We start from the raw sequence: 14,804 nt of genomic DNA on the forward strand, positions 1-14,804 counted from the left end.
GCTTGCCAAAATGAAGGAAGATCCGGCCTAGCCTGGTAGGTATTTAGATTCATGTATATGGTTCTGAATCATTTCACCCCTGTTCTGTTCCTGCCCTGTATCTACTCATTTAGAACATAGTATAGGAATTACATTCGCTTAGTAGTGCCTTTCCCAAGTTGCCCACAGTCTTTGCAGATCCAGGTTTGTGGTAGTTCCCCTGATATCTCCTATTCCCATTACTGCACTACAATGCTGAGAGCTCGTGTGCTGCCAGGACGGTGTAGCGTATCCTGTTTGTATCTGTCTCTGTACCAGCAGTGGATGCACGTAGAGAGCAGGTGGTCCCAGGTGTAGCAGAGGGTGCATACTTCTCTCTCCTCAGCCGTGTAACATAGGGATGTAATGTGATGCAGAAGGAGGTATTTCCTCTCCCCACAGCTGTGTCACGGCTGCAGCCATCCCTGCTTTGAATAGGGAATGAGCCAAGGCTGTGCAGTGAATAGCTGTGGAGCCCAAAGTACTCTTCCCTTAACAATGGGAAGCTGGACTGGTTATGTGGATGCTTTTCACAAGACTCTACCCTGATTCTGCAGGAAACCTGCATCGCCAGACACACACACATTTTCCCAGGCACATATGAACACAAGAAAAAAAAAAGTAGGATAACAAAATTTCGTCCTGTCATAGACAGCACTAAAGTAGTTTGACTGAACTAAAAAGGTGAAAGGAGACAAAACCCCAGCTAGCCCTGTTTAGTTTTACTGGTTTATGATATAGTAATCTTATTATGGAGCGTGTCTTTGGCCAACTGCAAGGAAATAATATTTTCTATGTGTATAACATGGCTTCTGTACAGCTACTTTGTGTGTATATTCATGCCTGGAGGAGTGGAGAAAGGTTGGAGATTAATCTGGATGGGATACGATGGGATTCTAACTGACACTGAAGTATTTCAGGTGCCTTTTAAGTTCTGCATGGCTGCTCAGGATTAAGCTCATCGCCATATCAGACTGGTGAGGTCTGCTTCCTTCTGCAACACCGGGCATGTCAACAATTTGTTGTATCCAAGCTACAGGGTGGGGTTCTTGATTCCCCCTAGTTCGTTACTGTCAGGGTCCCGAGAACCACCAAGAAAGCTCTGCCACCTCTTTCCTCTCCCATAGTGCTCCAGGCTGCTCCCTGCATGGTGAATCCATGCAGCTTGGGGTCAGGCTGCTGTAGGCAGAACTGTGGGCGAGAGCTGTGAGGATCATAGCTGGAAGCCTCTCATCCTGCTTGGCAGCTGCATGTCAGCTCCATCTTCATCATCAATCCTCATCTATACTATGGTATAGGTGCCAGTGCCTGCAGGCTGTGAACTGCCTCTATTGTGATGGTCCCCGTTCCTCCTCTGGAGTGGCAGGGGAGGTGGTAGGTACCATGACAGTGTCTCTCCAATGAGGTGGCAGGCTCTCCCAGCATTCTACCCAAGGTGACAGCAAGGCCTGGCAGGTGCCCCAGGCTCCCAGCAGGTCTGAGCACCTCATTCCCAGAGCCTCAGTCACTCCCAGCTGTCTGACCCACAAGCACACCTGCACTGTGTGATGTCAAAATTCACTTAAATTCAAACAGGCTGAAGAAGTGAGCATATGTGAAGGAGAAGCAGCCTTGATGGCCCAGGATGAGTTAGGACTGACTAGTGAACTCCTACAGGCCTAAGCCTTGTTATCACCCTGTTTCCATACACTCAAGGCTCCTGCTGTCATCCTGTACTCCTCCACACTGCATTTTGTCATAGTGTCACTCTGTTTATGGTTAGAGATAATTCACTCTATGCAGAATAACAACTTTTTATTGCTATCTGTTAGCTACAAGTGTGTGTGTGTGTGTACACACTTGTATACTTATATATGTATATGCACCTGTAGTCTTTATATACCTATATATCATTACATCCCACAGCAGTACTTCACTGAAACCAAGTCATTAGCTATTCATGTTATTCTTAAACAATCTGTAATGCAGCTCTAGATAGTCCAAGACAAGTCCAGACAAATCCAGACACATTCTGAGGCCTGTGTCATTAGCATAGCACAAACCCTGTTGCCCTCTCTGGTGTACTGGGTCTGGCTCAGATGGAGGTAACTTTCTTCATGGCAGCCATTTGGTGTGGTGCTTTGTACTTGTGACTAAAACAATGTTAGTAACACACATGTGTTTTGACTGTTGCTGAACCATGTTTGTATAGCATCGAGGCTTTATCACTCTGACATACCACTCCATGCCAGTAAGAGTTGGGCAAGGAATTAGGAAAAGACACAGCTGGGAAAGCTGACCCAGATTGGCCAAATTGATATTCCATGCCATATAATGTTGTGCTCAGCAGAAGTGATGTGGTGGACAAAGAAGCTAAGGGGTCATATTCCAAAGTGCCTGTGGCTTAGAGAGTTGTTGGGTATCAGTCTGCTTGTGGGATGCAGTCAATGATTGCCTTTTTATCACTTCTTTTTTTCCTGATTCCTGCACTTATCTCTCTGTATCTTGATGCATGAGTCTTCTTCCCTTTGTTCTTCCTATTCTCTTACTCTTCCTGCTGGGAGGGGGAAGGGAGTAAATGACTGTCTGGATACTGAGATGCTGGCCAGAATCAGCCCACCATAACAGGCAATGTCATCACCACATTTTCTGAGCTGCATGGCAGCAGACAAGCTCTGCTTCCATAGATTTTCCACAGATTTGATCTTACAAACCTGGTATGTCCAGGGCACAAGCGATATCCCAGGACTTCTTTCCTGGGGGCAATTATAGTTTCCCCTGTGCATTAGATATAGCTATTGGTCTTCTAGCACAGGCCCTTCATTTGTTATAAACCAGGCTTCTTGATGACAAGATCCTTTGGAAGTACTCATCAGCTGTAGGAAAGTTTGTAGCTTATATCCTTAATATAGGGGGTTTAGTCTTTCCAGTCAAATCTTCTTCTGTCTCGATTCCAAAGCATGACGACACGTACCAATGTTGCACTTCAAAGCAGTGTTTCATTTTAAAGAAGGGAATACCTGTCAGGGAATATTTGTCCACCACTCATCTATGTGAACTATGACAGACAAAAAAAAAAAAAAGCTAAAAGCAACAAAACTCTTGATTAGCTGAACAGAGGGGGAAAAGAAAGACATGTAAACGGAAAAACTAAACAACATACCCTTTATTTTTAAACATGTCGTACACTCTCCGGCCTGCATTTCACAAGTGCTTAATCACATGACTTATTTATAGATCTGTGTTACCAATAGTTAGTTTAATTGAGACCTAAGTGAAGCATCTACAGCATGGGATATTTTCACTCCGAGTGGCAAAGTTAAATTCATAATTGCAAATCTTTAAAAAGGATATGAGGAAAACTGGCAAAAGGCTTCATCAAGTCATTGGTTTTGTAATTTTAATGTAATAGTAAAAAATCTAGTATTTAAGCATGTATTTATTTTTTTAACAAATACAAATTGCAAGTATTAATATAATATTCAATACCTATGTCAATGTTAATTGCATTACAGAAACTCTTCAGCATATTAATAACTGTGTATTCTTCCATCTCTCGTAGATGAAAATGGCAAATAAATGCTGTTCTCCCTCAGACCAGGTAAGACTTTCATTGTATTATCCTGTTTTTTAAATCCTTGTCATTGCATTAGGTTGCAAAATTTGTAGAGTTTATATATACACATTTAGTCAGTTTAAAATTCTAAACCCAACCTTTCTATGGCTTGAAGTTCTGAAATGACCTACTTAATGCAGCACATTCTTACTAATCCACAGTAATGAATAGAATCCCCCACTGTAGACCTAAAAAGTGGATTAGATGGAGCCATGAAATAAACTGAGAGAGGGACAATGGAACTCACAACCAGGTTTTGGAAAGCATAGTGTATGTTTACGTGCAGTATTGCAGTGGTGAGTCTCACAAGTTAATTCTGTATTTACATCACATATGGTACACAGGTAGCTACAGAGTGTATTGCAAATCCAGTCTGTTTTGCATGTGTAATGCTGGGCAGAGTATGTTTGCCACAACTGTTTGTCTGGGACTTCTGGAACTCAGTGGCCTGATTAGCCAAATTGTCCTGATGACCCAGATGAATTAATTGCATTGGGCTGTATTCTCACTTCTTGTAGCATTGCTAAGTGGTTTTTAATTTACTTTGTAAAATTCTGCAATACTGGAAGTACTTTGAAGCTTGTATAATAAAATTAATGAGTTTCACTTACATGTGCTTTCATTTCATCAGTCTGGTACTGAATCATTATTCAGGAACAAAGAGCTCAATCCCTACTGTTTTCAAAAATACTAGCTTTGTAAAATTTAAAAATTGAAATTACACAAGGCTTCTTTTATAGTGTTTTACTGTAGAAATTTGTTCTGGATTTTATTACTGAAGTCGAAGACTGAATAAAAAAATTCTTTATAGTGGGATCAAATAAATATTTATTATATTGGCAGCTTGTATCTTCTTTCATATGTCACCATTTTGTCATCTTATTTGTACTTGGACATTTATAGACTCTTCTAAAAGTTATTAAAAATGTTTAACCATTGACATTATTGGATGAGGGAAAGCCTATGGATGTTGCCTACCTTGAGTTTAGAAAGGTATTTGACCAGTTTCCCACAGTATCCTCCTAGAGAAGCTGTCTGATTGTGGCTTGGATGCATGTACACTTTGCTGGAGAAGAAACTGTTTGGATGTCTGGGTCCAAAGAGTTGTGTTAAATGGAGTTGAATCCAGTTGACAGCCGGTCACAAGTGGTGTTCCCTAGGGCTCAGTGCTGGGGGCGCTCCTGTTTAACATCTTTACTGATGATCTGGATGAGATCTGAGAACTTAGAGAGTTTGCAGATGACAGTAAGCTGGGTGAAGTTATAGATCTGCTTAAAGGTAGAGTAGCTCTGCAGACAGGCTTGATCGATGGGCCAAAGTTAGTTGTACAAGTTTCAACAAGTCCAAGTGCCAGGTCCTGCACTTTGGCTACAGCAATGCCAGGCAGCACTACAGGCTTAGGGAAGAACAGCTGGAGAGCTGCCTAACAAAGAGGGACCCCTACAAAGGTTAAATCTATGTATAGTAGATAACCAAGTTATCCCAAAACCAAAATAAATACCTATTCTATGTAAAAGAAGAGCATTTAATTGCTCTCTTTGCCATGGCTTTTAATTATTAAACAAACTGATAGGAAAGCCAGGTAAATGCCACGGGAAAAGACCTTGAAATTGGATGTCTGTTGTTGGACGTGCTTTCTACTTCAGTAGCTGTTCAAAGTTTATTCATATCAGTTTGGGAACAAATAATGGTTTTAGTTGAAAACATACTAAAGATATATTCTTGCTCATTTTCCAAACAAAAACAAACTTAAAAAATACTAAAGGAGCAAACATGAAAAAAATCACACTGTCTTGTGAAAATTTGCTTTACAAGCAACCAAAACACGAATGTCTCGTATACATCACAAAGAAATAGAATAATATTGGTAATGAAAACTGAAAATAGAAGAGGGTTTGATCTGCCCTGGAGTAACGAACCCTATTAATGTCAGTTATACAGTATTTGTACAACCCTGGACTGCTCTTATCAATGCAATTGATTTAAAATTTAGAGAAAGTATAAGCTTAAGAGATTGAAGGTCACTTGATGAACTACCTTGAAATGAAACTGGTGATACCTGCAAATTTAGCTTTGTATGGACATTTGTGAAGAATTAAACAGGTCCTTGTAGTTTCATTATTTTGTCGCCTGCAGTGAGTTTTTTTCATTGCCTTTAGTGTCCAACCAATCCCTTTGATAAAGGGACAAGATTGAATCAGGAGAGGTTTAATTCAGATTCTCTTTTTCATAGGCCATTAACAAACTGGGATTCAGGGACAAGAACATAAAAAGTTTATTTGTTAAACTTGTGTTTCATATTGCTGCCTTTGCCTGAATCTCCAGAAGATCATGAATTCCATGGGCATGTAACTAGAGAAAATTAGAAAGTGAAAGGAATGGGATGGGCGGTGGATTTGCTCTATCTTGACCTGAGTAAAGCATTCTACACCGTCTCCCACAGCATCCTCATAAAGAGAAGTGTGGTGTGGAAGGTCAAGTAGTGAGGTGGATTGAGAGCTGGTGGAAGGAAAGAAGACAGTGAGTTTTGGACATTGGTACGGAGTCTTATGTGGAGGCCTGTATCCAGGGGAGTCCCTCAGGGGTCAGTACTGGGACCTGTACTATTCAATATATTCATTGATGACCTGGATGAGGGAATAGAGTATACAGCCAGCAAGTTTGCTGATAACACAAAACTAAAACATCCATGTTATAACCACTGCTCTCATCCTGACTCCCAAACAATGCTGGGAAGAAAATTAACTCTATCCTAGCTTACCCCAGGACATCAGTGTGTCTGCATATAAACTATAAACTGCCTATTCAAAATTATTCTCACCAGTCCTTAAATCCCAGCCAGTCCGCGGGAATTGTTTACAGAGTTCTCGTTATCTCAACACATGTCATGCTAGTCAATCTATGCCATGGATTACAAGGTTTTTACAGATATGCAGGGATTATACAAATTTAAAAAATATTAAATAACTACCACTGAAGAATCTTTGGCTTTAGGTGTATATATGACATATGTCGATGACAAAGCAAATTGCATCCATGCACTGGATACTTGTGGAGCATACTTGTGCTCCATACAGTTATAGGGGGATTGAGCTAGTTTGTGCATTATTTTATTGACTGTGGAGGATGTTTACAGCCACCATTCTGCACATACTATAAATTTTGATTCTGCTTGATATAATTTATTACAGAGCTCTGGAGACTTCAAAGCACTTGATTCTGTGTTATCAGTAGGCAGTTAGATTTGGGACTCAATTTTCACAAAGATACACACTGCTAGATTTTTCATGAAACAGTACATTAGGCAATTTTCTCTCTCTAGAGAGAGAAACTACTTGCAAGATTTTTTGTTTTGTTTGCTGGGTGTTTCAGGAAATATACAATGATTTCTGGTACTCCACTAAAACAGTAGCTTCTTGAGAGAAATAGGAAAATACTGGTTAATTAAGACTAGGTATGTTTTTTTCTTCTGATTCTGTAAAATAGATTTTCGGTACTTCGTAGGATGTCTCTTCCCTTGTTTGTTTTGATTATTTTTCCAGTCACCTCATTGACTTCCAGAGGAAACCATAGAGAAAATGAAATCTAGAGGCAATGTGTATAAAAGCATAGTATGTGATAGTACCAGGAGGGCCAGGACACAGATTAAGATGCAACCAGCAAGGGATAGATGGGCATAAAAATTACTCTTTAAGTATATTTATAGCAAGAAGATAAAGGAAAATGTTTGTTTTCTACTCAACATACCAGAGGTTAGCCTTCACTAAAAAGGTCAACTGCAGAAGACGGTTATCGTAAATACTATATAATACATATATATATATATATATAAAGTCAAATAATGCTGTTTACCCAATAAAATGTCAGATTACAACACAAAGGGAAATTTTGGTGTTATTTATGCTTTTAATGCATGGTAATATTTGAAAAATTGGTCAAAGTAATCACAGAGCTATTATCAAGATATTTCAGGGAATTGTGTCTGCCAGGTGGCGTATCAAAAGACAAGGAAAGGTCAAACAGCATGGCTTTTAATGGAAAAAGAAAGAGAGGTTGGAGATTTAGAAACTAGTCAATTTAACTTCAATCTCTAGAAATAAATTTGAATAAATAAACAAAATATTTTATGCAGCTGCAAGATAACAAATGAATGACTGCCCTAAAGGATTTGTCAAGGATAAATAGTGACAACCAATCTAATTTCCTCCCGTGATAGTATAACACGTCTTGTGGATGGGTGACAGGTGTTTGCTACAATTTACCTTGATTACAGTAAGGTTTATGACATTTGTTGACACTGCAATATTTTAAATAAGTATTATACAGATTTGGTTGTACAGACTTTGTTGTATAATCCAATAATAGATAGAAATGGTTCACTTTCAAAGCTGACATATTGACTAGAAGTCCTAAATAGGTCTGACCTGGATCCAATTCCCTTTAATAATCCCTTTATGGTGTGTTAGCAAAAGGAAGCCTACTAGTTTTGCAATCAGGAAATTTAAAATGCAGTGTTAGACATAAGAATGACTTTGACACATTGAAGAATGAGCATGGAAAACTGGCTGGAAGCCAAATAGGGTACAGCACATAGGCAAGAACTGGAGATGTTACTGGAAAATACTTGGTAATTGTCTGGGGATATGAATTCTCTTAGGGACATTTGGTCCATCCTCCATTGCCTTGCTAATATTAGGGACCACATCCCAGATGCCCCTCTCTGCAGATGCTGGTCAGTTAGAGATGGTAAGAAAAACAACAGGTTTATTGAAATGAATTATTATGGTTTATTATTACATCATCTGCCTGGTAATCAGGTACAGGGCTGATCAACAGAGAACCCCAAAGAGCACATTCATATGATTTACCTTCTATTCCTTTTTCCCCCCATTTTTCATCTTCACCAATAAGGAACCCACCTACATTTTACTCCTCTATTGGCCCTTATTTTTTCAGATTTTATATACTTTTTTGGCGTTTTCAGCCTTAATTTGTGATACCACCACAGCAAGTCAGCACCCCTTTTTCATTAACTTTTGATGTTCTTCACCCACTCTTCACTTTCATATATTTCACCTGATATCCCATTATTGTTTTATTAGTAAAGCTGCAGGCTTGAGACAGAGAGCCAACTTCTCCTTTTGCATTGTATCCAGTGTCCAGCAGTTTCTCACACTGTCACCATCAGGCCAGGACTGGCCATTGACCTACATGCCAGAGCAACCATGTGTCCTTTGTGGCTTTTGAGAAAGAGACAGGCATTGCAGGCTGTGCCAAAGTGAGTTACTGTAGGACATATTGTTTCTTTTGCTGTAAGGCCTTGGCAGGAGTACTGCATCGGATTTTGAGTTCTTGACCAGAGGTTTTCCATGGCTCCTGTAGACAGGTTTGTCAATGCTTTAACCCCAGCCAGCAGCTAAGCACCACAGCCACTCCCCCCATGGCAGGATGCGGGAGAGAAGCGGATGAGTAGAAGTGAGAATACTCATGGGTTGAGATAAAGACTGTTCAGCAGGTAAAGCAAAAGCTGTGCACACAACCAAGGCAAACCAAATAGTTCATTCACCACTTCCCATGGATAGGCAGGTGTTCAGCCATCTCCAGGACAGCAGGGCTCCATCTTGTGTAACAGTTACCAGGAAAAATAAACACCATTACTCCAAACAACCCACTCTTCGTTCTTTTTCCCCCAGCTTTAGATGCTGAGTTTTGCACCATGTGGTATGGGATATCTTTGTGGTCAGTAGGGACCAGCTGTCCCAGCTGTCCCCTCCCAAGCCTTGTGCACCCCAAGCCAACTCACTGGTGGGGTGGGTGTGAGAAGCAGAAATGGCCTTGGCTCTATGTGAGCAGTAGCAAAACCAGCCCTGTGTTATCAACACTGTTTTCAGCATCAATCCAAAACACAGCACTCTACTAGCTACTGCAAAGAAAATTAATTCTGTCTCAACCAAAACCAGCAGAAGATGAAACCAAAAGGGAGAGGGACATATGAAAGAAATACTCAGGAATTATATCTTAGTGCTCAGAGAATAAGGTGTGAAAATAAGAAAGCAGTGATGCCACAAAAGCTAAAAACACTTGTTAATGGATTTTTGCTCCATTTGTGTTCTCAATATGCTTTTTTCACTCTTGCAGTCTAAGACCAAAACAGTTTCAGTCCTTAATGGATATTAAAGCAAAGCAATTCATGTTGGACATGAGGAATAGACTTTCTCATCACCAAGAAAGATAATAAGGTGCTAGAACAGACTGATGAGAGAAATTACAAAGTCTGTGTTACTGTTCATGCTTAGAACATTAAGGAAGCATTTTTTAGAAACAAGATAGGTATCATGGGTGCTGTGTTTTGGAGAGGTTAATGTAGTAAATTTTTCAGAGTCCTCTTTTCTACTCTGTTTTTTTATAAGTATATGATCCTGATTCTGCATAAGGAACTTCTCAAATACAGAGGGTTTTCCCATTGTTCCTCATAGCAGAACTGCTCCCTCATGAACATGTTCACCTGGCTTCATGCTCAAGAGCAAAAGAAATCTTGTACATCAATTCCTCTTTTATTTTTTCCTTTCATTTTCTCAAAAAGAGAGAAAAATACTTTTCTATTGTATAGCAATAAAATTCGTCTTTAAGAGTTAGATTCTTGCAGATTGCAATTTTACAGTGGTCTTGGTTTTGGCTAGAATAGAGTTAACTGTAGCAAACAGCTACAGTTTGAAAGGGTTTGGGGATGGGCTTATTCATTTATTTATTTTCTCAAAATGTGAAATAAATAGAGTCTTTATTTGATGAAGAGAACAGCTTGTTAGGTGTATTTCATAGTTGCCGTATAGCTGCTAAAATTAAAATAGATGTATAAGACACGAAAAAAATTAATTACTTAAGCCTTCCACTGTTCCTTAGTTTGGTTAGTTCCAGCTGCACAAATAGTGCTCCTGATCTAGTATAACATATGAATGCATAACCAGTAAGGCAACATCTTCAAGAGTGAGGACTTTTGTGTTTTGGATCCTAACATGAACAAGAAGACAGTTTGGAGAAAAGGTGAGTGATGTCAGCCCAGATTTTCCTAGTCTTGTTAAAATAATCAAACAAAGAGAAGAAACAATTTATCATTACCAAAAAGGACTCATAATTGAAATTTTGTACAGGCAGCCAATTCTTGGGAAGGTGCACGAATTCAGATACATACCTGTCTTCACAGCTCCCGTTAGGTTAGCACAGACATGTTGGTACTTGTGGTGTTCAAACAATCCCAGCTTGGACCTACACATTTTATTCTTCAGCTGAAGCACATAAAATATTAGTGTCTCCATTTTCAAGTTCCTCTGTAGCTTCATCTCCAAAACATTGTTTTGAATAGTAGTCATTTGGACGTAACTGAATGCAACTGATGTACAATGGAAACGATTAATGTAACGCATCAATTCTGCTAGCGTGTGAATTTTTTTAGTTGGTTAGATAGTTAATCATTATGTAAGAACTGGTCCCCCATCCTCCCCGCTCGCCCCCCTGTCCATCTCTACATTTCAAAACATACAGTTTCCACTTCCTTTGGAAAAGATAAAAAAAACACTGACTTAAGCTACCTCAAGATGTACTTCTCTTTGCTCTCTTAATTTTGCATTGTTCCATTTCATTTCATGGTATCACACCGGTTCTTAACTTTCAGTCCAAGCTTGCGTCTGTTTTAAATTCTTATCCTACTGTAATTATATAAGTGTACCCACCTCTTCTGGCATTTCATGCGTTAGGGATCTACTTGATTTTCTTTCTTCATTTCCCTCTGGAGTGCTTTGTGTCATTTACTTTTGGTAATTATTTAACTAAAAGTGCTCTATTCAAAATATAGGGACTGCTTTATTAAATATAGCACATGTTAAATTTCCAAGTCATTGCAGCATTGAGATGCTTTATTGCTGTAGGAAAACAATAAGTGCAAATAAGAACTTTCATTTATCTGCTATGATTGGATTACATTTTGTTAGTGACTTGTTTTATCTCCTCATTATGAGTGCCATTGCTCATTTTGTTCCTACAGGAACTTTTGGAAAGTGTATTAGAACATGTTAGAAACTTAATAACACATCAATGATGTATGGGTAATTTTCCATGCAGTTTCAAATAGCAGACTCAAATTGATTCGGCAGTATGGGAATAAAGTGATGGAAGCAGTGCTGAGAATGGAACTGTTTGTAGTCTAATGCCTTTTGAGCACTCCTTAAAATTTTAAATGTCAGGTTTCAATCTAAATAAGAGAACAATTTTTACCCCGGGACTAATATTCCCACCCACGTACTGAGACCCAGTTAAAATCTCCGTAGCCTACTTATAAACCACAAATAGCTTGTTGTTGAGTACCAACGCTTGGTTGCTTTTGTTCCATGCAGACTTTTGCTGAACTGAATAATTATTCTTTCTCAGTTTCTGTGGTCTAAATGACCATTAAATAAATCATTCAATAAGAAAATTATATGGCAAGAAATTTAAAAAAATATATTAGATATGTTTGATATCTCCATAGAAAGATCCATAATTTATTATTTTTTTCAATAAATGCATAAGTTAAGCACTAATTCTGACAAAGAAAATCATTGTTTTCCTCCATTACTTTTTTAAGGATTTTATGTCTTTATATGCAAGTATAAATTGGAAATCCTGCTTTCTTAATGTTTTTTCCTCCCAAATATTTTTCATTAGTTTTCCCCTCTTTATATACTTTTATAGTATCCTTTTGTTCTTTTCATTTTAATTTCATATTTTCTCCTGTTTATTTTTTGTTTTACTAAATCGATTTCTTTCTCCTCCAAAATCCTTTTGCTTTGTCTTTTCCTCTTCCTCTTTCATATTCATTAGTACTTACTTTTTGGCTTCCCATTCTGTTATCCCCAACCTATACAAATGACAGTAATGTTCACCTTTTATCTTCCAGTAGCAATCCTTCTTCGGCTAACTAGCATGACCATTGCTTCTTCCCCAAGAAAGTATCTCAACCAGCTTTTCATACCTGGAGGAATAATACATATTTAAATCAACTCAGACCTTGCTTTTCTCCTAAATATACAAAAATTCTAAAACAAATTAACAAGCAAAAATCTTCTGTGTCTTGTAGCTGTAGTATACTTCTCTTCCTAAATATATATATATATAGAGAGAGAGAGAGACTTGAGACTATATAAAGTCTTAGCACAGAATTCAGATAAGTGAGACTTCAGATAGTGTTCTGCGGAAATACAGTTCTCCAAATTTATCTGCAAATGTCGATATTTGTAAATTTACTAAATTGTCTCTTGACGTTGAAAGAGATTTCAGCATAAAGAGCAGCCTAATGGTAAGTTTGAAGCTGTTAATAATTATAAAAATCTGTTTGTCACGTGAAGAGGGGTATACTTGGAGCTAGGTCTCTTGATTCTGATCTACCACCATTAGATCTTGCAGCCATAGATAAGAATAAAACAGTGTTAGAGCCTTCACAAGAATTCCATAAAAAATGTAAAGGAAATTATGCCACTTCAAAGTTTATGGAAAACTTTGTCATAAAGCATTAAAAAGAAATAAAAATCTCACTTTACTTCAGTTGGAGAAATTCAATGTCTTTTTTCTAAATTTAGAATTTTATTCTAAGAAAGTATAGTGTTTTCCACCTCTGCTGGTACTTAGGACCAGCACTCGTAGTCCAACCTTTGGTCCACTAGATAAATCAAGTTTTTCCTGTTGATGGAAATCACATAATTTCACCACATTTTGAAGTGAAAAGACAATATTGACAAGTGGAATCCCAGTCTTCTCATTGATACCATCCTGTCTGAGTTTTAACTAAGAACTTCATGTTTTCCTTCTTTAATAGATTAACTGGACATCTTTGGCTTGCTACAAGATACATAGTTGTATTCCTCAGAATATATCATGTTTGCTTTAATATGTTGTTTGATGGCAAGATGCAGACTATCTGTGACTTACTTTTACCATTTGACATTGTGGATAGTTACAAAATTATTTAGTCAGTGCTACTATAAGAATAAATAGTAATGATAATGATGAGGAACATGGGCATATGTGTACAAGTCCCTGGAAGTGTTTAAGGCCAGGTTGGATGGGGCCCTGGGTAACCTTGTGTAGATCCAGGCCTGAGGTTGGTGTCCCTACCTGTGGCAGGGGGCCTGGAGCTCTGTGATCCTTGGGGTCCCTTTCAACCCATGCCATTCTATGATTCTATGGGCATAATGAAGATCTATATCCTTTGCCTAGGAATTTATCAATGTAATCATTAAATTACTTCTTAGTAAAGATTTTAACAGGGTTACAGGTGAATAAATGGTGTCCATTTTCAGGACATTTTGTGCCCTTTGATTTGGACATGATTCTTTTTGTCTATATGATTTAATATATAACCATGCATTTTGGATTATCAACAATAGTATATTTTGATCAAGTAATGAAAAGTCTAAGCATCCTGCTTCTAAACCTTTTCTCACTACAACAGTGTTTTTGTGAGAGTTATTAAATTTACAGAGTCACAAAATGAGAACTGGAAAAGTTATTATATTTATTGTGCTGTTTCTTAGATCTCCTTACGATGTTAATACTGGAGCTTCGTACATAGGGAAGCATTGCCTAGCCTAACATATTGATTTATTATTTGTTTCTGAGTCAATAGATAAGTAAGAAACATGATTTATACATCACATAACAAAATTGCAAAACAATGTGTGAGATTTTCAGGACACGAGTATAAGCATGCATCTGTACTATTACCTACTCCCTGTCCATTCTGTCACTCTTTGTGCTCTGTTGACAGAACCTACGGGTATGGCACCAGGCTTTCAACAGAAAATCATTCCTGAGATGGTCACATTTTTCTCAAATCCATCTGTAGAACAAACGATGAAGTATTCATGAAATTTAATGAATGCCTTCTTCAGGCAGTTTCCATTGAGTTCCAGCAAACCTCTGTGTGTTCAGCATATTCACAAGCCCTATGACATTTCTGCCCCTCTTTAACTCAGAGTTTTCCATAAATGTAGACCTAGGTGAAAATAAGCAAGCTTATCAGCGATAGCTACATATGCAAATCAGTGGATCACTCTAGATTCACATACCTGTTTCAAGGGCAATATGTTCTTCTTAACGTATGTAAAATGAAGGCTAAAATGTTTACATTTGTTACTTTTAGTGACAACATTCATGGTATTCT

General features: G+C 38.2%; 1 protein-coding gene across 1 annotated transcript in view; it reads left to right on the top strand.

Annotated features, from left to right (window-relative positions):
• Window positions 1–14,804, top strand: part of SNTG2 (syntrophin gamma 2) — a gene marked incomplete at both ends in the record, with an annotated part of 269,535 nt that overhangs the window by 215,352 nt on the left and 39,379 nt on the right. Inside the window, one exon of the mRNA XM_084261688.1 lies at window positions 3,560–3,598. Coding sequence (XP_084117814.1) covers window positions 3,560–3,598 — 39 coding nt within the window. The remainder of the gene's footprint in view (window positions 1–3,559; window positions 3,599–14,804) is intronic.

The sequence above is a fragment of the Gallinula chloropus genome (genome assembly GCF_964237585.1).
Source record: "Gallinula chloropus genome assembly, chromosome: 3".
Lineage (NCBI taxonomy): Eukaryota > Metazoa > Chordata > Aves > Gruiformes > Rallidae > Gallinula > Gallinula chloropus.